Raw genomic sequence first — 23,450 nt, 5'->3', positions numbered from 1 at the left:
AAACGGGGAGAGACAGTCAGACAGACTCCCGCATGCGCCCAACCGGGATCCACCCGGCATGCCCACCAGGGGGCGATGCTCTGCCCCTCCAGGGCATCGCTCTATTGCGACCAGCGCCTGGGGCAGAGGCCAAGGAGCCATCCCCAGCGCCCGGGCCATCTTTGCTCCAATGAAGCCTCGCTGCAGAAGGGGAAGAGAGAGACGGAGAGGAAGGAGAGGGGGAGGGGTGGAGAAGCAGATGGGTGCTTCTCCTGTGTGCCCTGGCCGGGAATCGAACCCGGGACTTCTGCACGCCAGGCCGATGCTCTACCACTGAGCCAACCGGCCAGGGCCCATTTGGGAAGTTTTTGGTGATTATAAAATAAATCACTATAAGCACTGACAGGTTTTTAGTTTTCCTTTCTATCTTGACCCACTCTACACAAACCTTGTACAACATTCTGTTTAACTTGGCTATCTTTACTCATCCTGTTGGGAAGACAAGACAGAAGGTTCTCAGGAGTTAAAGACTGATGTCCTCCTTTCAAGCCAGTCTCAAGGCCACTGAGGACTGGGCAGGCAGCCCCTCTCCCTGGACTTCCATATCAGCCCCCACCTTCCTGTTCCGAACAGTGCTCCAGCTGCGGGTCAGAGGACCTCATTGCCCTGGCCCCACCCCCGCCCCAGGCTAAGCTGCAAACCTTCTGGCCTGGCATTACAGGTGCCCAGAGGAGGGGGGGCAGGGCAGGCAGCGTGCAGAGCAAGCAGCTAATCTTATTAGCCCGTATTGAGGCTACTCAGGGTTTATTTGCTGGTGACTCCATGCCAGGCTGGCAAGTGTTGCAAGAAGCTCGGGGTTCCTGAGCTGAGCCCACAAATTCGAGGACTCCTGCCTCCCTAAATGTTCAGAATACGTAGTTATTTTCTACTTCTTCACTGTGGAGTGTTTTAAAAGTAAAATTTCTAAGGTGCTGTCTTTACCTCTCACCGTCCCAGGGTGAGGCTGGCAGGACTGTGAGCTGGCTCAGTCCCTTGGCTGAAGTGAATTTCCCCTGGCCCCAGGAAAGACTGATGTTAGGTACAAGGAAGAACCGGGCTCCTGAGTCTCGCTGGGCACCAGCAGATGACCAAAAGAGATGGGCCAGCTTTCCTGGCAGCCGTAGCTCCCTGAGAAGGCCTGTTAAAATGCAGCTCACCCTAAGTCTGCTCTAAACCAACTGGTGGTATTTACTGGAGGGTCAGTTAGTCCTTGATCCTCCTAGCAGCTGTCAGATCCTGAAGTTTCTTACCTCTGAGCTGCCCTGGTCATTAACAAAGCTTCCTTTTAGTGTAGGTTTGCTTTTGTTAAAAAAGGACTAGGTAGAGTTGGAGGTCTGTGTACATTCCTTTGAACAGGCTAAGACAGGCATTTTCATATAATACACGAAAGTAGTTTTCACACAATATAGTTTTTAATGTCTACTGTACAGCTGTTAACAGCATCGATACACATCTGGCCTAGAGCAGCATTTTCAAGATGGTTCTCAACACTCCTGAGGGCAGAGGGTTCCGGGTCCCTCCGGGGTGGCCGCCTCCCTCAGCCTTTTCAGTGTGGATCACTCCTTGGTTTCAAGGAGACTCAGAAGTCAAATCAAACCTGGGGCCAGAGTCTGCAGGGTCCAAACACCTTTGCTCAGTCTTATCCTGGGAGAATTGGAGCCCCGGAGCGAACCCCAGGTAGCACCGAAAGTCTTATTTTCTCCGCGCTGAACACTCAGGACGGCAATGAGATCAGGCTCTCCTCCCAACTAAAAAAGCTTCCTTTCTCTCTTTTCCCCGAAGGAACTGAAAACTTCTGTTGCGGTTGCTAGCTCAGGAAGATGGGCTGTCTCGAAGAATCTGCTTTAATGCAGAGGCATTGCAGTAATAGTGCTTTGAAGGGTGGATTTCTGGGGATAGAAACGGGAAGCTCCCAGAGAAGTCTGCCCTGCACTGTAGACAAGTGGTATGGTCCATGGGCCGCCATGGCCACCTGTGCAGGCATCCCTGGGCCCACCGAGAGCTGAGGCCTGCTCTCCAGAGGGTGGACTCCTGTCTGATGTTGCTCCTCTGGCAGAGGGCAGCCATCTAACCCAGTGCTCCCACGGACAAGCCAGGGGAGGTCACCCACACCTTCCGGGGTGGAATATGCTGGAACACGCCAACAACTTGACTTCCTCAACCCGTGGCTCACTCCTGGCTAAGTGAGGACACGTGAATGAGCCACAAAAGCAGGCCTTTAATTGTGTTTTTGGAGGTGGGGAGATCCCGTCTTTAAGTTCTCCTGCCCCAAGATTGAAGAATTCCCCTTTTGAGCCCTCACTGCTTTAGAGAGTCCATTACTCTTAGAAAAGTGGGACTGTCTCCCACTTCCGCCATTAAACAAATGAAAGGGCTGACCTGTCAAGCTTGGCATTAAAAAAAAAAAAATAGCAACATAGCCAGTACAGTTTTTTAGACTCCTGTGCTTCTGTACCTAGTGACACTTTGGATATAGAGAGAAGCAGCTTGGAGCTCATAACGAATGGCCAGCTCATCAAAGGGAAGCAGCCTCAGGTGTGGCCAGTAGCCTGGGGGTGGAGATGAATTTGAGGGTCTGAGGTCATGGGCGTGCTCATCGCTGTGAGACTCTGAGGCCACCCTGAGGGCACATCCTAGAGCAGTGAGGGGGGGCTCATTCACTCACACTTGGGTTCAGTCATTCAACAGATGTTTGCAAATGCTTTTAGGGACCCTGAACCTTGAAGTCCCACCATCAAGGAGAGTGTAAGAGGGCCGCCCTCCTTGGGGGACTCAGATTGGACAGGGGGGGGTATCCGCATTTCTTGGAGTCCACTACGCAGTGTTCAGGAGGGGAGGGGAGCCCGGGGCCATCAGCCAGCCTCTGGGGCCGGGCCCGCGTCCGCGCCCGCAGCCTCCACCTGACTGCCCTTGCCCAGCCGTTTGAAGCTCTCCAGGAAGGCCCGCCAGGTCTCCGCCACGCTCTGCTCCAGCAGCCATCCCTCGCTCGCGCCCTCGGGGTCTTCCGCGTTGGACACGCTTTCCAGTGCCGTGTGGAGGTAGCGCAGCCCAACTGTGATGGCCGCCTGGTGCGGGGAGAGGAGACTTAGAAGAGATCTGGGAGAGGGAGCTGGGGGTTGGGATCCCCAGGAAACCATGGGAGCCACTAGCCTGTTCATGGCTGGGGCCCTTCTAATGAGGCAGGCTCTGGTGAGTCTGGTCGGGGAGGGCCTGCCCACCCAGCCGGGCCGGGGCACTCGAGAGCTGCCCCCATCCAGCCTCATCTTACCCTCGTGCCCTTTCTGGCCACTTCTTGGGGTCCCAGCGCACCCCAGCCTTTCTCTTCCCCAGTCTTGCTGTTGTCTGCCTACATCATTGTTCCTGTCCACACTGACCTGTTAACTTCAGCCTCAGCCCTCAGTGCGTGTCCCTGCTCCTCATTGTCCCTCCTCCTCATCTGGAGTCTCTCCTGTCCTGGGGGCACTGGGCCGGGTTCCTTCTCCCTGTGCACCCCCCACCCACCCAGTTCCTAGCACGTTACTTGGCACAGATTGGATATTCAGTAACTCTTTGCTGGAAGGAATTAAAAAGTGACATTTTTGCAAACAGCGTGCTATGTGCTTTCCCCTCTTGTCATTTCAGGAGTGTGGGGTGAGTGGGTGATTGGTTTGGATTTGTTCACTAGCAGGCACTGGGCCAGACTCTGGTGCCAGAATGCCAGCCTGGGTTCCGAGCCCGGCTCTGGCACTTGGCCAATCACATGATGAAGAAACCTCAGTTTACTCATCTGGTTTGCAGATTTTCAGATGATGTGTCGCCTGCCTCACGTGTGCTTGTGACACTTCAGTATTTGTGGCACGTGGCACAGTGAGGATGAATAGAAGTGTCAGCTTTAATCAGTTATTAATCTGCATGGTAAGTATTGTTTCAGTTGGCTAATAACGTATGTGTTGACCACTTGTCTCGACACAAAGTCCTGATTTAGTCTTTTTTTTTTCTTTTTTTTTTAAATTATTTATTTATTTATTCATTTTTAGAGAGGAGAGGGAGAGACAGAGAGAGAAGAGACAGAGAGAGAGAAGGGGGGGAAGAGCTGGAAGCATCAACTCCCAAATGTGCCTTGACCAGGCAAGCCCAGGGTTTCAAACCGGCGAACTCAGCATTTCCAGGTCGACGCTTTATCCACTGCGCCACCACAGGCCAGGCTGATTTAGTCTTTTATACCTCTTTTAGGGTATAGCAGACTGAGGAATAGGACTGCTGATGGAAAAGTCCGCCCCCTGAGAGCAGGGGTCTGTGTTGTCCCCCCACTGTCCTGGCCCCTAGAGCAGAACTGGCTGGTGGTAAGGCCTCAGTAAACATCTGAATGGACGCCCTGGGGCATTTTATAATTACAGTAGTAGATGATAACAACTAATAGAGTTTTAGGTTTTTGTTATTGTCAATTAAAAGTTTTATATTTTTAACAGTGAAAAACTTCTTCCTGGAAGTCCTCCTGGTGTGCATGCACCCACGGTGACCCCTCCCACCTTCCTGAAGGAGGCCCACTGCTGCACTATGAGCTTTGCCTTAGTAGTGGTTCTCTCTTAGGTTCATGAGTCAGGTGTTCTCTCCTAACGGGTCGTGAAGGCTGGGTGGGCAAGGCGCGGGGCTGGGTCCTATCTTAACCCAGCCACCCTCATGCCCGTCACGGCTCTGCCCACTAAAGGCCTCGAGGGAAAGTTCAGGGCATTCAGGCTCCCTGTTCACAGTGAGCTGGTTCTCATCGTACGCAGTACCCAGACTCCTGTGATGGTGGACACGCTATGAGGCAGGCAGTGGACCTCCACCTTCTAGCAGTAAGCTTCTGTCCTGAATCCACCCACTCATTCCCAAGAGTGCCTCAAGGAGTCAGTGGCTAATAAATCTTCATGAATATGCTTGAATTCAACATTAAAAGAAGTCTTCCTCCCCCACCCCCACCCCCAGGAGTACAGTCCCTATGTGGTGAGTTAGAAGTGGGGTGTCTTGCCTGGCCTGTGATAGCAGAGTAGATAAAGCATTGACCTGAAATGCTGAGGTCACCGATTCCAAACCCTAGGCTTGCCTGGTCAAGGCACATACAACATACAATCACTGAACAACTAAAGAGAAGCAACTATGAGTTTGATACTTCTCACTCCTACCTCCACTCTCTGTACGATCAATAAATAATATCTTTCTGTAAAGGAAAAGGGGTAACTCAGCCATGGGCACAGCTCCATGAGAATTTTCATAGCAGTAAGACATACTTAAAGGAACCTTTCAGTGAATCTTATTTGATGGGAAGTTTCCTATCTAATGTTTTTGATTTAGTACACTTGGAATTTGGAGTCTGGATTTTCTGCCTGTCACCCTCTGTGCCACCTTGATCTGCCATTCACGCGCTCTAGTTCAGCACCCTGGACAGCGCCCAGAGCAAGGTAGGTTGGCCACGTCTCTGCAGTAAACAAATTCAGCCTTCAGTGAGGGCTTGCTGCATACCAAGCCCTGCAGAGAGGAATTCAGCTTTACAGCTGAGATAAAATGAAGCCACAAATAATGAGAATAACAGGTAAATGGCAACCGACATCTCGAGAGAAGCACAAATTCAAATAGCTCCCATTTACTGAATGTCCACCCATACCTATTCCCTCCTGTCTCCTCCCGGTGGTCCCAAGCTAAGTGCTGTCAGCCCCTGTGTAACAGGTTAACTTTCCAGGACCTCAGATCAAAAAGGGGTGGCATCCAAGGAACCTCCAAAACATTCAGGCTGAAAGCAGCAAGACACAGAAGGTCACCCGTGTGTGACTCTGTTTATGTGCATTGCCCAGGACAGGTCCTCCACAGGGACAGACCACAGTTTGGAGGCTGCGGGTGGGTGGGGGAATGAGAGTGACTACTGCTGAGTGGGTGTGAGGTTTGCCTTGGGGGGATGATGGGAGTGTTTGGGGTGTGGACAGAGGTGGTGGTTGCACAACATTGCGAGTGTACTAAGATGCCACTGAATTGTTCACTTATAATGGTTAATTTTACATCCTATGAATTTCACCTCAGCACAGAGGATAAAGCGTTGACCTGGAATGCAGAGGTTGCCAGTTTGAGGCCCTGGGCTTGCTCGGTCAAGGCACATATGAGAAGCAACTGGTAGTTGTTCTCTCCCTCTCTCTCTCTCTCTCTCTCTCTCTCTCTCTCTCTCTCATCTCTCTAAAAACCAATAAATCTTAATAAATTTCACTTCAGTAACTTTTTTAGGTGATAGGACAGAAACAGAAAGTGGAGGTACTGGGGTTCAAGCCTCGGTCTTCCTGACCCAGAGCCAGGCAGAGGGCTGGCTCTGAAGAGGGAGACATGAGCTGTGGGCCCAGCTGCACCCCTTCAAACCCAAATGGGGCGGGTGGCTCCCTCTCCCCCGACCCCCACCCCGGGCCAGGAGGCTACCTCGAAGAGCCAGACGAGGAGCGTGACGGCGCCCATGGAGTTCATGAGGCTGCTGTAGTAGCTCAGCAGGGCGGCCCGGCAGCCCCGCGCCCACAGGTTGAGCTCCTCCGTCTGGTGGTCGTAGCTGTAGTGCGCCGAGTTGTTGGTGAGCTGGTACTGAATGCAGGGCCGTGGTGAGTTGGGGTTGCAGCAGCTGAAGGGGACGCCGTCCACCAGGTAGCGGCCGTCCACGTTGCTCTTGATGCGGCTGGAGGAGAGACGGACAGCTTGAGAGCGGCTTTCCGGGCGCCTCACCAGGCCCCAGTTCCTCCCGTCCCCCACCCACAACATGCATTCATGCACTCATTCATTCACTCACTCTCAGTAATATTTGCTGGGCACCGACTCTATGCCACCCACCATTCTAGGTGCTGAAGATGGAGCAGTGGCTCTAGAGAGCCAGTACCCCTGCCTTCCTGGAGCTCCCATTCTAGAGGGTTGAGATCGATAATAAACCACGCAGCAAGTAACTAGGGAATGTAGAGGTTATCATCTTCCCTGGCATGCAGCAGTTCCTTAGAACCATGCAGCCTGGTAAGCAACAAACGGGCAGTGACCATGGCACAGGCTCTGCCTGCTATTCCGGACCGTCAGACTGTAGCCCCCAGCCCCTCTCTGACTTCATCTCCCCCTCTCGGGTAACTGGGGACTAGGAGCCCCTCTGGCCGGATCAGTTCTGCTCAGTAGATGTTTCTAGGGTCCGTGCAGGAGATGAAGTTCAAGACAGACACAGTCCTTGCTCTCCATTTGCTCACCAACCACATGAGCTCTGTCCCACTGTGTGGACGCAACTTACCCACTTGAAGGATGCAGCCCACGTTTCTTTATTTATTTACTACATATATTTGGTTAGAGCACACTATATGTTCATGTGGGTTCAGAATTCAAAAGGAGGAGACATCTCTACAGTAAAGGTCTCCCCTCCCCATTAGGTGGGCTGGGTATGTTCGATCTTACCTGAGCAAGGTTACCTACTGTATTTCCCCATATATATGATGCACCTTTTTTCGAAAAATTTGGGGTCTATAAACTGGGTGCATTTTATACAGTGGTTGTCATTTTTTTACTTGCATTTCCTGCTTTTCTGTGCTTGTTTTTGCACCCATTGTTGAAGACAGCGATTCGTCATCAGACACAGATGAGGACAAGCTCATGGATGGGAGTTTTGACAGTGATAAAGAGTTGTATGAATTTTATGATGAATAAAACTTGAGTTCAATAACTTTATGTAATACATTTCTTCCCAAATTTCCAGCCCCAAAATTAAGGTGCGTCTTATACACGGGAACACCTTGTACTTGGGGAAATATGGTAGGTCTTTGTGTCAAAATCTGTCAAGCTACACACTTGAGATTTGCATACTGTGTGCAGGTTATCTTGAGTTAAATGATTTTTTTAAATTGCACATGAACAATGCATTCCATGTAACAACAGAGCTTTCTTTACAAGAAAGGAATGTCTGTAATTATTTTAAATAGAAGTCATTTTCAACAATGTTCATTGAAATAATTATACTCTTAAAAAAGATGTTTATGTTTAGCTTCTAAATAAAATCATTTTAAAAAATTTATTAGGCCCTGGCCAGTTGGTTCAGTGGTAGAGCGTTGGCCCAGCGTGTGGATATCCCAGTCAGGGTACACAGGAGAAGCAACTATCTGGTTCTCCACCCCTCCCCACCCTCCTTCTTTCTCTCTCTTCTCCTCCCATAGCCATGGCTTAATTGGCTCGAGCAAGTTGGCCCCGGGCACTGAGGATGGCTCCATGGCCTCGCCTCAGGCACTAAAATAGCTCAGTTGCCAAGCAATGCAGCAGCGTCCCCAGATGGGCAGAGCATGGCTCAGTGGGGGGCTCGCTATGTAGATCCTGGTTGGGGTGCATGCAAGTGGCTGTCTCTCTGCCTCCACCTCTCAATAAAAAAAAATACATTGATTTAAAATTTACTTTAGAGAGAGAAATGTCAATTTTTACTCCATTTACTTATGCATTCATTGGTTGATTCTTGTATGTGCCCTGATCAGAGAATCAAACCCACAACCTTGATGTATTGGGATAATGCTCTAACCAATTGAGCTACCTGGCCAGGGCTATTGATTGATTTTAGAAAGGAAGAGAGAGAGGGAGAGACAGAAATATTCATCTGTTTCTGTATGTGCCCTGACCGGGGATCAAACTGGAAACCTTTGCGCATTAGGACAACACTGACTAACAGAGCTCTCCAGCTATGGCTGAAATCTCCTTAATACAATAAAAGTCTCCCCCTTATTCTTGTTCCTGGGCTCTGGTCCCCATACTAGGGCCAGGTTGCCCTTCCAGAGAGGCTTCACAGAGACAGGCAAATGTTTTTACTCTTTCTGGTTTTCTTTTTTATTTAAACCCACGGAGCAGCATTATATACATACTGTCTTGAACTGTTCTTTTTTCCCTTAACAGTGTCTTAGAGATATTTTATATCTATCTGTCAATGGGAGACTTCTCAAGTTTTCAGTGAACTGCATGCTGTTCCCACTGTGCAGACGGTTCATGGGGTACTGTGCAGTTCCCCGTGATGGGCATTTGTGGTTTCCAAGTCTTCTGTTAATACAAATGTGGACGTGGGTCATCTTGCATATTGTGACTATCTAGAGCAGGGGTCCCCAAACTTTTTACACAGGGGGCCAGTTCACTGTCCCTCAGACCGTTGGAGGGCTGGACTATAAAAAAAAAAAAAACTATGAACAAATCCCTATGCACACTGCACATATCTTATTTTAAAGTAAAAAAACAAAACAGGGACAAATACAGTATTTAAAATAAAGAATAAGTAAATTTAAATCAACAAACTGACCAGTATTTCAATGGGAACTATGCTCCTCTCACTGACCACCAATGAAAGAGGTGCCCCTTCCGGAAGTGCGGTGGGGCCGGATAAATGGCCTCAGGGGGCTGCATGCGGCCCGCGGGCCGTAGTTTGGGGACCCCTGACATAGAGGGTAAATTCCTAGAGGAGGCATTTATGCCTCAGAGGGTGGGCTCCATCTGTAATCACACCCCTTCTGGATTTTTTTTTCTTTTAGAGGGGAAGCATCAACTCATTGCTCCACTTTAGTTGTGCATCTGTTGATTGCTTCTCATACATGCCTTGACTGGAGCTCGGGCCAGCAACCCTGGGCTTGAGCTGGCAACCCCGGGCTCAAGCCGCAGAATTGAACCACAACCTTGGGTTTCGAATCAGTGACCTTGGTGCTTCAGTTTGATGCTCTATACACTGTGCCACCACTGGTCAGGCCCCCTTCTGGATTTCTCTTCAGGACTTTGCAATCACAACCCACCAGCCACGCATAAGAGAGCCTGTCCCCCACAGCCAAACCCACACAGGTTTGATAAATGATAGATAAATGAAAGCTGACCCATGAAAAATAGTATCTCAGGGTTGTTTTAATGTCCAGTTTCTTATTCTGGGTGAAGTTGAGTATCCTTCAATATGTTTAAGACCCATCTGTGGTGCTCACCTGGGAGCACATACACTAAAACTGGAATCATACAGAGATTAGCCTGGCCTGTGCACACAGGTATGAAACACATCCATGAAGCATTTCATATTTTTACTTGATAAAATTCGAGACTATAAAAAAAAGATCCATTTGTGATTCCTTTTTGGTTAACTGCCCTTTGCTGTCCAATATGATTAAGACTTTAGGAAAGCTGTATACAATGTGGCCCCCTTGATTCCAGAACAGTCTTTGCCTGGGTAATGGCGACCACATTTCTACACTGACCTCTAATTCATGGACAGGAACCCCTGCCCAAGGAACAGGTGGCTTTGGTTGCACAGGTGGTTCAGGTGACAAGAGCAGGACAAGTTCTCTAACCTCTCCAGACCTCAGCTGTCTCATCTGTAAGATGGAGTCGACATCAGGATCACATGAAAGGACACACTGAAAGGCTTCAGAGAGTGCCTGCTATATAGTAAATGAGCAGTGAGCGTTGGCTCATGGGTGGGGTGGGCGGGGCTTAGAGCAAACCTGGTACATAGCGGTGAACGTGGGCCCGTGGGCGGGGCTTAGAGCAAACCTGGTACATAGCGGTGAACGTGGGCCCATGGGCGGGGCTTAGAGCAAGCCTGCTCCATAGTGAGCAGTGAGCATGGGCCCGTGGGCGGGGCTTAGAGCAAGCCTGCTCCATAGTGAGCAGTGAGCATGGGCCCGTGGGCGGGGCTTAGAGCAAGCCTGCTACATAGCAGTGAGCATGGGCCTGTGGGCGGGGCTTAGAGCAAACCTGGTACATAGCGGTGAACGTGGGCCCATGGGCGGGGCTTAGAGCAAGCCTGCCACACAGTGAGCAGTGAGCACGGGCTTGTGGGCGGGGCTTAGAGCAAGAGCCTTCACTCGCTCTGTGCCCTCAGGGAGTGGCTGTGACAATGTCAAACACAGCATTGTTAGGGAAAGACACTTTTGAGTGGGTGGCAATGGCTCTGCCAACCGAAGAAGCTGAGAGTGCCTCCTGAAACAAGAGGCTCACCACCAGCTGGGTGGGACTGTTAGCCATCTGTCAGCCGGCAAAAGCAGCTGCTGCAGCAGTGCTCAGTCCAGCCCCGCTGGCTGCAGGGAGGGCAGACACCGGTCCGGAGGCCAGCAGCCCCACACACTGCGCAGACAGGAGCCGCCCACCCCGGGACCAGCCCCCACATCGGGCGGGACCAGGGGGGTCGACACTGGAGTGCTGTTCACCCCTCTTCCTGGCCCGCGGGCTGTCCCTCGAGCCCGCTCCCACCAGCACCATATCCTACCTGGGCCATCCCCAATGTCCCCATGGGAAAAGACCGCCAGGTTTCGGGTCCCCAATCAGCCTTTGCGAGCAGATCTCCCACTTGTGATCTGCATTCCACTCATCTCTTGGGACCAGTGTGAGGCGGGAACCGCACCCTCTCAGAGGCTGTGGGGAGGGTTAAGTGCACTTGACCCAGGCCTTCCAGAACGGCTGCTCCCCATGGAGGCCACCTCCAGGCCATCTCCCCGGCCCTTGCCCTCACGTGGTTCTGCGGGGAGGCAGTGGGCCCAAAGCAAGGCAGGCAGGGCCTCCCTCAGAGCCACGCGGGAAGTAGAGGACCAGCCCTCTGCGGTTGGCCTCCTCGCTTCAGTTTCCTCGGTGTCTCAGATCCTGCCTGCCTGCTGGCTTTTCTAGTTAAACTTCCTAGGACAGGTGAGTCCCTCCCCTGTTCCCTGTCCCCGCAGCCCTTTCCTGTCCACTGTCATCTCTCCTTACTCATCTCCAGGGGTCTCTGAGCTGGGTGAGCCCACACACCTGCCTCGTGTGAGTGAGGCCAGGGCCAGGCCTGCAGCTCTGTGGGCTGAGGCCCGTGGGGCCCTGAGCTGGGTGAGCCCACACACCTGCCTCGTGTGAGTGAGGCCAGGGCCGGGCCTGCAGCTCTGTGGGCTGAGGCCTGTGAGGCGCTGAGCTGGGTGAGCCCACACACCTGCCTCGTGTGAGTGAGGCCAGGGCCAGGCCTGCAGCTCTGTGGGCTGAGGCCCGTGGGGCCCTGAGCTGCCTCATCTGCAGACTGGCCTCTGCCCGCTGCCCTCCTCACCTTGCTGACCCCCAGTGGAGAAGCCACCCTACCAGTCTCTACAGGGAGGGCAGGGCCATGTCCCCCTCAGACTGGGGCTCTCCGAAGATGGGGCATGTTCCCCAAAGACTGGGGCTCCCTGAGAATGGGGCCGTGTCCTCCTCCTTCAGACCGGGAACTCCTTCAGGAAAGCCCAGGTCAGCATGGGAGAGGAAGGCCTGGCTTGGAGGTGGGGGCTTCCCTGGGCCCCCAGCCTGGGACCTATTGGGGTCACACATCTAGAACTAGGCCCCCCCAGAAGCAGTGTCTTGTTTACTCGGTGCCTGCCCTGGCTCCAAACCCAGATTAAGGTCCCACTCACCCTCTTAAGACAAAGCCAGGCAAAGATTGCTTCTTAGGTAGAGAGCTGGCTATTTATATCAGAGTGTTTCCCAGGCTGCAAATCCCTGCTCAGGGCTCACCCGGGCTGTACGAGTCTTGGTTAAGATATGGCCTGTGTCCTAGCCCACTCTCCCGTGGCCACGCCACACACGACTCGACTCGGGGAAAATCACATCCGAGTTTTCCTGGGAAAACCAACATAATTTAGTCAGTGAATCAATAAACCAATAGGAAGGCCATATGGAAATGAGCACGGCAGGGGAGAGGAGGGAGGCAGGGGTGTAACTGTTAATGAATTAGTCCCCAGCACAAGGCTAGGTGTGCCACACCTGTGGGATCTCAGCAACGCAGCCTCTGTGAGCTTCAGTTTTCTCATGGACCTGCCAGGGCTGTGGTGGAGATTAAGTAGGATAATACACGTAGAGCCCCTGGTACACAGCAAGTGCCGTATTAATAGTTTGTTGTTCTTTTAAGTGAAAGGAAGGGACATAGTGAGACAGACTTCCACATGCACCCCAACTGAGATCTACCTGGCAACCCTGTCTGGGGCCAATGCTCAAATAAACTGAGCTATCCAGCCAGGGTTTAGCTGCCCACTTTAAAGATTTTATTTTTATTCATTTCATAGGGAGGTAGAGAAAGAGAGAGAGAGAAAAGGGGGAGGAGCAGGAAGCTTCAACTCCCCTATGAGCCTTGACCAGACAAGCCCAGAGTTTGAACTGGCAACCTCACCATTCTAGGTCGACACTTTATCCACTGCGCCACCACAGGTCAGGCCAGTTGCCCACTTTAAATGGGTGAGTTATATGTTATGTGAATTATATCTTCATAAAGCTGTTTAAAAAAAAAAATTCTACCCACCCCTTCCTGCTGTGAGGTTTTAGGCATGTCACTTAACCTCTCTGAGGCTTAGATTTCTCATCTATAAGACAGATAACACCTTTAAAGATTACACACACACACACACCCCAGGAGGGGTTTTGTACAGAATAAATGAGAACATTTTTCGCTCTCAAACTACCTGGCAACACGGATGGTCAGGCTGGAGGGAAAAACAGCACAGGGCTACTGGCCTGGGACAGGAGGCCCAAAGAGCTTGCAAAGTCCTGTAAAAATCTCTAATTGTTCCTACCTGGTCTCATTGGTTAGATCAGGAGCCTTTAGGAAACAGTCCTTGGTCTTAAAGATTCCCATGAGGAACCTCCCAACACCATCCAACCCCCGCCCCGCAGTGTGCTGAGGCCTGAGCTCCATGGGGCAGAGAGGGAGGAATAAGGGGGGAACCCTGAGGAAACTCTCCTTGTGGGAACCCAGCCCCTCCTGGAAGCTGGACTGGACATGCTGGAGGGAGAGGCCCTCAGCTTTCTCTAGCCCGGTCCAGTGAGGTGGACAGTGCGCTGAGCGCGGACAGGTGCTTGGGGCAGAGCCTGCAGAAACGACCAGGAATCCCGGGCGCCAGACACTGCCCACGCCTAGCACCGGTGTCGCGGGAGGGCCCTATGCACTTTCTTCCAGACTTCCCACCCCCTGAGCAGCTCACTGCTTCTGGGATCATCTCCCAGCGTCCTCAGGGTCAGGGCTTTTGCTCCGCCCCTTGCCCTCCTGCTCCACCACCCCAGCCCCCGCTTCTCTTTGCCTCTGTTGTCTCCGAATTCTGGTCCACAGGATGATGCTGAGAAAAGCCAGATAACAGTAAATGCTCACCACTGCTCAGTGCTTTGGCATCCCCCCCAAAATAAATGTACTTTCTACCTGGGGAGCCAGCTTTGTCAGGTAAACATAACAATCCTCCTAAATGAAGCAGTCAAGATGTGAACACAAGATAATGTTAAGAGTCCCCGGAGGAGAAGGGGAAGGGCCGCTCCAAGTTCTCTCATTCATTCCTTTGTTCATGTCACCAGCAGGTAAGCTAGTGCTGGTTCTCAGGCAAATCCTGTCCCATGAAGCTTTCTGGACACAGCCTCGAGGAGCCTCATTTCATTCACAGATATTGTTCACTGGTCATTAATTTAAAAGTTTGTAAAATCTTTTAAAATTGAAGCCTGGCTGGTGGTGGTGCAGTGAATAGAACATCGACCTGGGACACTGAGGTCCCAGATTTGAGGCCCCAAGGTCGCTGGCTTGACCACAGGCTCCCAAGCTTGAGCCCAAAGGTCGCTGGTTTGAGCAAGGGGTCACTCGGTCTGTTGGAGCCCCCGGTCAATGCACATATGAGAAAGCAATCAGTGAATAAAGTGACGCAGCTACGAGTTGATCCTTTGTGTCTCTATCTATCTCTCACACACACAAAAAAAAAGTTTATGGGAAATGATGTGATTCTCTCTCTGTCAAGGTGACCCTATCAGGCTCTGCCCTTGGCAGCACAGGGTGTGACATCATTGGAAGTTTTGGAAGGGAGAAAGGATGTTAGTTCTACAATTCCAGTTCTGGAAATTTAGCCTAAGGGAAGTGAGAGAGCCCCCTTCCCTTAGGAAAAGCCTCAAAGTCGCCCGTTCCAGTGTTGTTTATAGTAGAAATAAGTAAGGGTAACCTAAATGCCTGCCTAAGTGTGTTCCTTTGTTCTGTGGAATATTACGCAACCATTAAGCATAATCCTTTTAGACAAATACTGTTTGAAATCACTTATATGTGGAATCGAAAAAACACAAACATGTGTCCTGGCCGGAGGGCTCGGCTGGGTAGAGCATTGTCCCAAAGCCCAGAGGTTGCCGGTTTCATCCCCTGTTGGGACACACATAGGAGCAGCTCAATGTTTCTCTCTCTTTCTCTCTCTCTCTCTCTCTCTCTCTCTCTCTCCCCCCCTTCTTCTCTCACTGAAATCAATAAATAAATTTTAAAAAATAAAAATAAAAACCACAAATGCAGGTTCCTCAGTGGATCGAGCATTGTCCTGTTGTCCTGGCACACCAAGGTTGCTGGTTTGATCCCGGTCAGGAAACATATGAGAAGGAACCAAGGAGTGCACAGCTAAACGGAACAACTAGGTAAAAGAATGAGTTGATGCTCCTCTCTCTCTCTCTCTCTAATTAAGGCAAAGATTTTTTAAAACCCAAAGGCATAGAAACAGACTAGAATGGTGGGTACCAGGCTGGGGGAAAGGGAAGCTGTTGGTCAAAGTGCACAAACATCCCCTTATAAAATGAACAAGTTCTGGGGACCTGAGGCACAGCATAGTGACTTTAGTTAACAATACTGTGTTATATACTTGAAAGTTGCAAAGAGAATAGATCTTAAATGTCCTCGCTACAAAAAAGAAATGGTAATTGTGTGACATAAAGGTGTCACTAAGGCTATGGTGGCTGTCAATTTGCAATATATAAATGTATCTAACCAACACAGTGTACACCTTAAACTTAGGCAATGTTATTTGTCAACCATATCTCAATAATGCTGGGGAAAAATTATCATTTTGAACATTATGTAAATGTTACACTATCACATTACAAAATGGGGTACTCAATTGTATTTATAACCATGGTTACACTATGTTAATATGTGGACTAGAATGTTAACAAGACTAGAATGAAATGCAAAATAATTAGAGCTAGTCATGTTTAGTTGTGGAGGAGAATCTGACTGGAATTTTTTTTCCTGTTTTTGTTTCTCTTAATGTTGTCACCATATTTTGCGTGACAGATACATTTTTTTTTTTATAAATCAATAGAGTTAGGATCGTTTCACACCAACATTAAGCATTGAGCTTAATGTTTGCTTGAAAAATTGATTCTGCTGACCACTGGGAATGGAAGAGCCTGGAGAATTTCTCTGCTCTGGGACAAAAGGGACTTGGGAATTACAGAGAGATTTTACAGGCTCCCCAAGGACTGACCCTGTGCAGAAGACAATCAAGGAAAATGACAGGAAAAGATGAAAAGCCCCTCATCAGCTCCCAAAGGCTGATTCTGCCATCAACAACCCCTCTCCCCTGTCCCCTTCTCTAGGAATTCTGCTTGTCCCTCTTCCTTCACACACACACACACACACACACACACACACACACACACACACACGGGAACTTATATAGATCATGCCTCCTTGTGCTGTCCCTGCGGACCTGTCACCTAGGGAGGGCAGAGCAGTTTACAGTCTCTCCTCCACGAGGGATTTGCAGCAGTAATCCCCACTCACAGAGAAAATAAAACCCCAGAAGTGACCTTCAGTCTGAGGTGCAGCCTCCCAGGATTCACTGGCCATGGTGCCTGGGCTGCAGCCACGGCCTGCTGCTGGCGTGCCCAGCACCCTGCGTGCGAGTGCCCTTGAACTCGCCAGCCTTACCCACAGGAAAACTCACACTGAACCTCTCGCTCAGCCAGGGACCCAGTCGAGCTGGACTGGAGGAAGGGGCTCAGGGCAGGTGCCCTTTCTGGGAGAGCGGTGTGCTGGCATCGCGCATGCGCTGACGCTCTACCTCAGAGGGGGAGATTCGCTCTCTCACCATCACCTCCCGATCTCCCACCTAGGACATCATACTTACACATACCAAGAATACTTTAGAAACAATTATGTTGTGCTACTATGATTTAAGAAACAAACATTTACTGAGCGCCTGCTGTATGCCGCCAGGCTCTGGACAGAACTAAGAGATGACCTCCAAGATTATTCCAGGGTCTTTATTTAAAGGATGGGTAAGTGAGGGTCCAGAGGGCAAGTGACCTGCCCACAGCTGCCCGCTAATTAACAACAGAGCCAAAGCCGCCGCCTAGACTTCCCGCCTGCCTGTCCTCTGCTCTTCCCACCACGCCCAAGGACAAGCACTTTGAGAACAGATGGATGCTCGTGCCAAAGCCTGGGAAACAAAGGCACTGGCCAGGAAATGTAAGCTTCTGGGACCGAATCCGCGTACTTTGCGTGAATGAGACAAGCTAGCCAATTAACATCTCAGTATATGTGCTCTACCAGTGCCCCATTTCCCCTGTGCGCAGCAAACACACATTCCTGGCTGGGTGTTCCTCCCTGGGGACTCCTAGCCCAGCAGCTTCGATACCTGGACACCTTCCTCCCACCACAGCCAAACAGTAGGTTGAACTATATGAAGTTACCATCTTTATAGGTCAAACGTGTTAGAGCACCGGCAATTCCATATGGTCCGAATACAGCCTCCCATGCACAGGAGTGCGTGGTGCAGAGACCACCCAGAGGGGAGGACAAGGCGCTGGGTTTCCACGTCCCCCATAAAGCTCCGACCCCGGGGTTGGAGGCCACTCACTCTTTGACTTCCTTGGAGGAAAAGTCCAGGTAGCGGTTGCTGATCCACTGAATCTCAAACCAGTCCCGGAAGCCGTTGTTGCCACAGCACCGGAACTCGATCTGCAGCATGTCGATGGTCTTCTTCATGAAGCAGCGGCCCGGGGTGTCCGTGTCCCGGTAGTACTTCATGCCGCTCTTGAGCCCGTGGGCCAGGGTGCTCTCCAGGGGGCCCCGCACGAGGAAGCAGCAGAGGGCCACCAGGAAGAGGACGATGTTGAAGAGGACGCAGACGGTCAGGTACGGCTTCAGCCAGGGCTTCCACTTGGCGTACTTGGCAGGGTCCAGGGCGTCATAGCAGATCTTGCCAGCCAGAGAGTTGAAGACACAGGACAGCACCCCCATCCCTATCAGGGAGTTGGGCACAAAATGGCTCTCCGAGTTATTCATCACCTCGCTCCTCTTCCGGAGCTCGATCTTCAGGAACAGCCCGAGGCCGAAGATGACGATGCCAGCCAGCACGGACAGCCAGTTCATGAGCCAGAGCCCCTGGGCCAACTTGACCCGCTTCTTCTGGTCAAATGTGACTTTCAGCAGCGCCATGCCTGCAGGGCGCCTCCCCGGCGGCCTCCCGCAGCGCAGCTGCCCGTGGCGGCCTTGATGAGCCCGGGGCCTGTAGACTCAGGGCCTCGGGAAGGGTGCAGACAGTCCAGGCTGCCGGGAGCTGCTCCGGGGGCTGCCCATGTTGACCCCCTAGCCTGGGACCCCCGTTAACTCAGTAATCACAGCTCAAGAAGGGGCCAGTCCTCCGTGTCGTTTCCGCGGCTCCCTTGCCAGCCAAGAAGGCACAGCCTGAAGACGGCAGATTAAAAGTGGGATCCACACGGCATCTTGTTAATCGCTTTAGCCAGGTTCATCCCATTAGATAAAGCCATGCCCATTTCCAAACATGCCCAAAGGGAGGCTCCGTGGACGCCCTGGGGCAGAGAGCTCTGGGTTCAGCTTGGAGAATCAGAACAAGAGGGACCAGAGCAGCGGGCTGGACCCGAGGTCTGTCTCAGCTCAGGTCTCTGCGGCAGCAGCTTTCCAGGCCAAACTCCTTCCAGAGGTAAAACCATCTGTGGACAAAAGACATCATTATTCAAATTGAAAAATGACAGATTATGAGAGAACATTTGTAACACTTAAAAAAAATGAATGAATAAGCAAAAATTTTTCTTAAACTCCTACAATTCCACAATTGAAAGATCAGCTATCAATTGGAAAAAAAGGCTATGGACCAGAACATGTAATTTATAATAAGGGAACTTGAAAAGTCAACAACCTGAAAAATATGTCCAATCTGAGCAGAACATAAGGAAATGCAAATTAAAACAATAATAAAATACCAAAATACTGGATCCATCACATTGAACATATGTCAAGATTCTGTCACAAAACACTGTAAACAACGATAGTATAAAGGAAGATATATAAATAGGATACAGACTCTTACTGCATCTGTAATTTCTTTTTCTTTTTTTTTTACAGAGACAGAGAGAGATCAGAGAGAGGGATAGACAGGGACAGACAGACAGGAATGGAGATATGAGAAGCATCAACATTAGTTTTTCATTGCTCATTGCGACACCTTAGTTGTTCATTGATTGCTTTCTTATATGTGCTTGACCGCGGGTCTTCAGCAGACCGAGTGACCCCTTGCTCAAGCCAGTGACCTTGGGTTCAAGCTGGTGAGCTTTTGCTCAAACCAGATGAGCCTGCACTCAAGCTGGTGACCTTGGGATCTTGAACCTGGGGCTTCGGCATCCCAGTCCGACGCTCTATCCACTGAGCCACCACCTGGTCAGGCTGCGTCTGTAATTTTTTTTCTTTTTTTTTAATTCATTTTTAGAGAGGAGAGAGAGAGGGAGAGAGAGAGACAGAGAGAGAGAAGTGGGGGAGGAGCTGGAAGCATCAACTCCCCTATGTGCCTTGACTGGGCGAGCCCAGGGTTTTGAACTAGCGACCTCAGCATTTCCAGGTCGACGCGTTATCCACTGCGCCACCACAGGTCAGGCCGCGTCTGTAATTTTTTTTTTAATATTTTATTTATTGATTTTTTAGAGAGAGAGGAGTGAGAGAGAGAGAGAGAGAAGGGGGAGGAGCAGGAAGCATCAACTCCCATATGTACCTTGACCAGGCAAGCCCAAGGTTTCGAACCGGCGACCTCAGTGTTCCAGGTCGACGCTTTATCCCACTGCGCCACCACAGGTCAGGCCACGTCTGTAATTTTTAAAAGTTCTTTTCCTTTGATTTAAGAGGGAGGGAGAGAGGGAGAGAGGAGCATCAACTCGCCAGTCCCCTTAGTTGTCCCATCCAGCTGTGTACTCATCGATTGCTTCGTGTACATGCCCTGACTAGGGATCGAACCCACAACCTCGGTGCACCAGAATGATGCTTTATCCACTGAGCCACCTGGCCAGGGTAATCTGTACATTTTTTATTATTATTTTAATTAATAAACTTTCTTTTTTATTGATTGATTTTAGAAAGACAGAGAGGAAGAGAGAGAGAGAGACAGAGGATTCATTTGTTGTTCCACATAGCTGTGCATTCATTGGTTGCTTCTCGTGTGTGCCCTGACCAGGGATCACACTCTAACCAACTGAACTATCCAACCAGGGCCTAAATTTTATTCTATAAAGCAGATCTAGATTTCCAAAAAAAAACTGAACAGAAAGTACAGAGTTTCCATATACTCCTTTTCCCAACTAGTTTTTCTTTTTTTATTTTTTATTTTTTTTTATTTTTTATTTTTTATTTTTTTGCATTTTCTGAAGCTGGAAACAGGGAGAGACAGTCAGACAGACTCCCGCATGCGCCTGCCCGGGATCCACCCGGCACGCCCACCAGCGGCGATGCTCTGCCCATCCTGGGCGTCGCCATGTTGCGACCAGAGCCACTCTAGTGCCTGGGGCAGAGGCAAAGGAGCCATCCCCAGCACCCGGGCCATCTTTGCTCCAATGGAGCCTTGGCTGCGGGAGGGGAAGAGAGAGACAGAGAGGAAGGCACGGCGGAGGGGTGGAGAAGCAAATGGGCGCTTCTCCTGTGTGCCCTGGCCGGGAATCGAACCCAGGTCCTCCGCACGCTAGGCCGACGCTCTACTGCTGAGCCAACCGGCCAGGACCCAACTAGTTTTTCTTATTTAGCGGTGGCATGGTACATTTGTTACAATTGATGAGCCAATATTTATATATTGTTATCACTATTAACTAAAGCACAAAGTTACATTAGGATTAACTCTTTGTGTTGTACGGTTCTATGGGTTTTTCCAAATGCATAATTTCATGTATCTGCCATTATCATATATACAGTGTCATACAGAATAGTTTCGCTGATCTAATAATAATCCCTGTGTCCACTTATTCCTCTTCTCCCTGCTCAGCCCTAGGCATCCACTATTTCCATAATTTTGCCTTTCCCAGAATGTCCTTTAGATAAAATCATAAAGTATTCTCAGACTTGTTTCTTTCCCTTAGCAACATGTACTTAATTGTTCTCCATGTCTTTTTGTGGCTTCCTAGCTCATTTCTATTTTTCCACTGAATAGTATTCCACTATATAGATGTTCCACTGTTCGTTTACCCACTCACCTACTCAAGGGCATCTTGGTTTGATTCCAATTTTTGGCAATTATAAATAAAGCTGCTATAAACATTTGTGTGTGAGTTTTTGTGTGAATTACCTAGGAACATAATTGCTGGATTATATGGTAAGACTATGGTCAGCTTAGTAAGAAACTGGCAAACTCTTTTCCAAAGCGACATACTATGTGGCAGTCCCACAGGCTGTGAATGAGAGGTCCTGTTGCTCTACACTCTCGTCAGCACTTGGTGTTGTCAGCGTTCTGGGTTTTAGCCATTTTAATAGATGTGTAGTAGTATCTCACTTTAATTGAATTTCCCTAATGCTATATGATATGGAGCATCTTTTCATACACTTATCGGTCATGTATATATCTTCCTTGGTGAGGTGTCTGTCCAGCACTTTTGCCCACTTTTTAATTGGGTTGTTTGTTTTCTTTAGATTGTAAACTTTTTATAGCCTTTTGGGAGAATGATTTATCTATCTCTGTTAAAATTTAAAATACACGTTCCCCAAAATATAAAATAAAATGCACATTCCCAATGATTCAGCAATTCCATTTTTCAGAACAGCTTGTGCATAAGCACAAGGAGTTTAATGACAAATCAATCTTGTCCTCAAATTCATGTCCACCTAATGCCAAAGAATGCTTCATGATTAGAATCAGAGGCCCATGAGCTCAAGGCAGTAAATGGGTCAAGTCTCCTTTTTTCCTTTATGTGCATCGTTTCTTCTATATTCAGCACCAGCACACTCCTCTTTAAGATCTCCAAATCACTAAGTAAAATCAAAGGAGTATTTCTCTGCAGATAGAGATATGAGAATAAAGCAATAGAACCTGCGATTATTTTTTCTCCAATGTGCTACTGCACTAACAGAGTCTGTTTGCCTACACACATCAAAGTCCAATCAGAAGTGAACAGGAGTTTTCAGCCAAGAAAGTAAGAGTTTATTAGTTGAGGTAATGGTGTCAAGCCCGAGTCACAGGTAAGCTGGTGCTCAAAGACTGGGCCATCAGTGGCTTCCAAGGGTTATATAGGGGGAAATTATTAATCAGGGGTGGCTGAAGGAGTTGGGATTGTGGGCTCTACTGATTGGTTGTGACCAGGGTAAGAAATAGTTGATCATTGTATCAGGTCCTGGTTTCAGCCATGGTATTGTTCTGTCTGGGTTCATGAGGGTGTGTTCTGTAGTATCATTCTGGTTTCATGGACTTGGGGTTCAAACACTACTGAAGTCCAGATGTTATCTTTAGTTTACCAAAACTCTGCTTCTTTGGTCAACAGACCTGAGTCTTTGTTCTTAAGACAGTTTGATGCTAACCAGAATCTGATATCTTAAGAACTTAATGATTAAGGAAGGGAGTGGACAGACAGAAAGGAAAAAGGATCGTGTTAAAGAAATTCTTACTCCATTGCTCAACCCAAGTTTGGACTCCAGTTTGAGAGTGATCTCTAAGGCCTGTTCTGAGCCATATGGGAAAATCAGTCTTGTTATTTTATTGTATTCACTCTTCTCTCTTATAGCCAAGACTTGGTTTCCAGTAGCTTTAGACTTTCAAAGGATTTTAACTCTTCATCATCAAAGACATTGAAGAAAAATGTAGTATGGTTATGGAGTTTTTTTCCCCAAAAAAGATGTTTAGAAGTATGACCAGATTCAGAATCGAGAGCCCAGAAATAAACCACATGTATATGGACAAATAATCTTCAACAAAGGAGCCAAAAACACACAATGGAGAAAAGAAAGCCTCGTCAATAAATGGTGCTGGGAAAATTGGAAAGCCACATGCAAAAGAATGAAACTTGACTACACCTTGTCCCCATGCGCAAAAGTTAATTCAAAATGGATTAAAGACCTAAATATAAGATCTGAAACAGTAGCCACATCTGTGGTGGTGCAGTAGGTAAAGCATTCGACTTGAAATGCTGAGGTCGCCAGCTGGAAACCCAGGGCTTGCCCGGTCAAGGAACGTAGAGGATGTAACTAATACAAGTTGATGCTTCCCACTCCTTCTCACACCCCCTTCTCTCTCTCTAAAAATTAATAAAAATCTTCAAAAAAAGATCTGAAACAATAAATTACATAGAAGAAAACATAGGACTAAACTTATGGACCTTGGCCATAGAGAACATTTTATGAATATGATCCCACAAGCAAGGGAAGTAAAGGCAAATGTAAATGAATGGGACTATATCAAACTAAAAAGCTTCTGCACAGCAGAAGAGACCAACAACATAACAAA

General features: G+C 49.3%; 1 protein-coding gene and 1 non-coding gene across 2 annotated transcripts; one reads left to right on the top strand and one right to left on the bottom strand.

Moving 5' to 3' along the window:
• Window positions 1-1,408: 1,408 nt before the first annotated feature.
• Window positions 1,409-18,446, bottom strand: PRPH2 (peripherin 2). The gene is made up of 3 exons (XM_066359398.1): window positions 17,604-18,446; window positions 6,436-6,682; window positions 1,409-3,083 (listed from the first exon to the last, which is right to left on the bottom strand). Exons 1-3 carry the CDS (start codon window positions 18,182-18,184, stop codon window positions 2,871-2,873), a joined length of 1,041 nt encoding a protein of 346 aa, XP_066215495.1. The 5' UTR covers window positions 18,185-18,446; the 3' UTR covers window positions 1,409-2,870.
• LOC136390326 (U6 spliceosomal RNA) lies at window positions 9,955-10,057 on the top strand. Its single transcript, XR_010748733.1, has one exon. It is a non-coding gene; the product is annotated as a U6 spliceosomal RNA (small nuclear RNA).
• Window positions 18,447-23,450: the final 5,004 nt, after the last annotated feature.

The sequence above is a fragment of the Saccopteryx leptura genome, chromosome 1 (genome assembly GCF_036850995.1).
Source record: "Saccopteryx leptura isolate mSacLep1 chromosome 1, mSacLep1_pri_phased_curated, whole genome shotgun sequence".
Taxonomy (NCBI): domain Eukaryota; kingdom Metazoa; phylum Chordata; class Mammalia; order Chiroptera; family Emballonuridae; genus Saccopteryx; species Saccopteryx leptura.
This window is presented reverse-complemented; position numbering and strand designations above follow the sequence as displayed.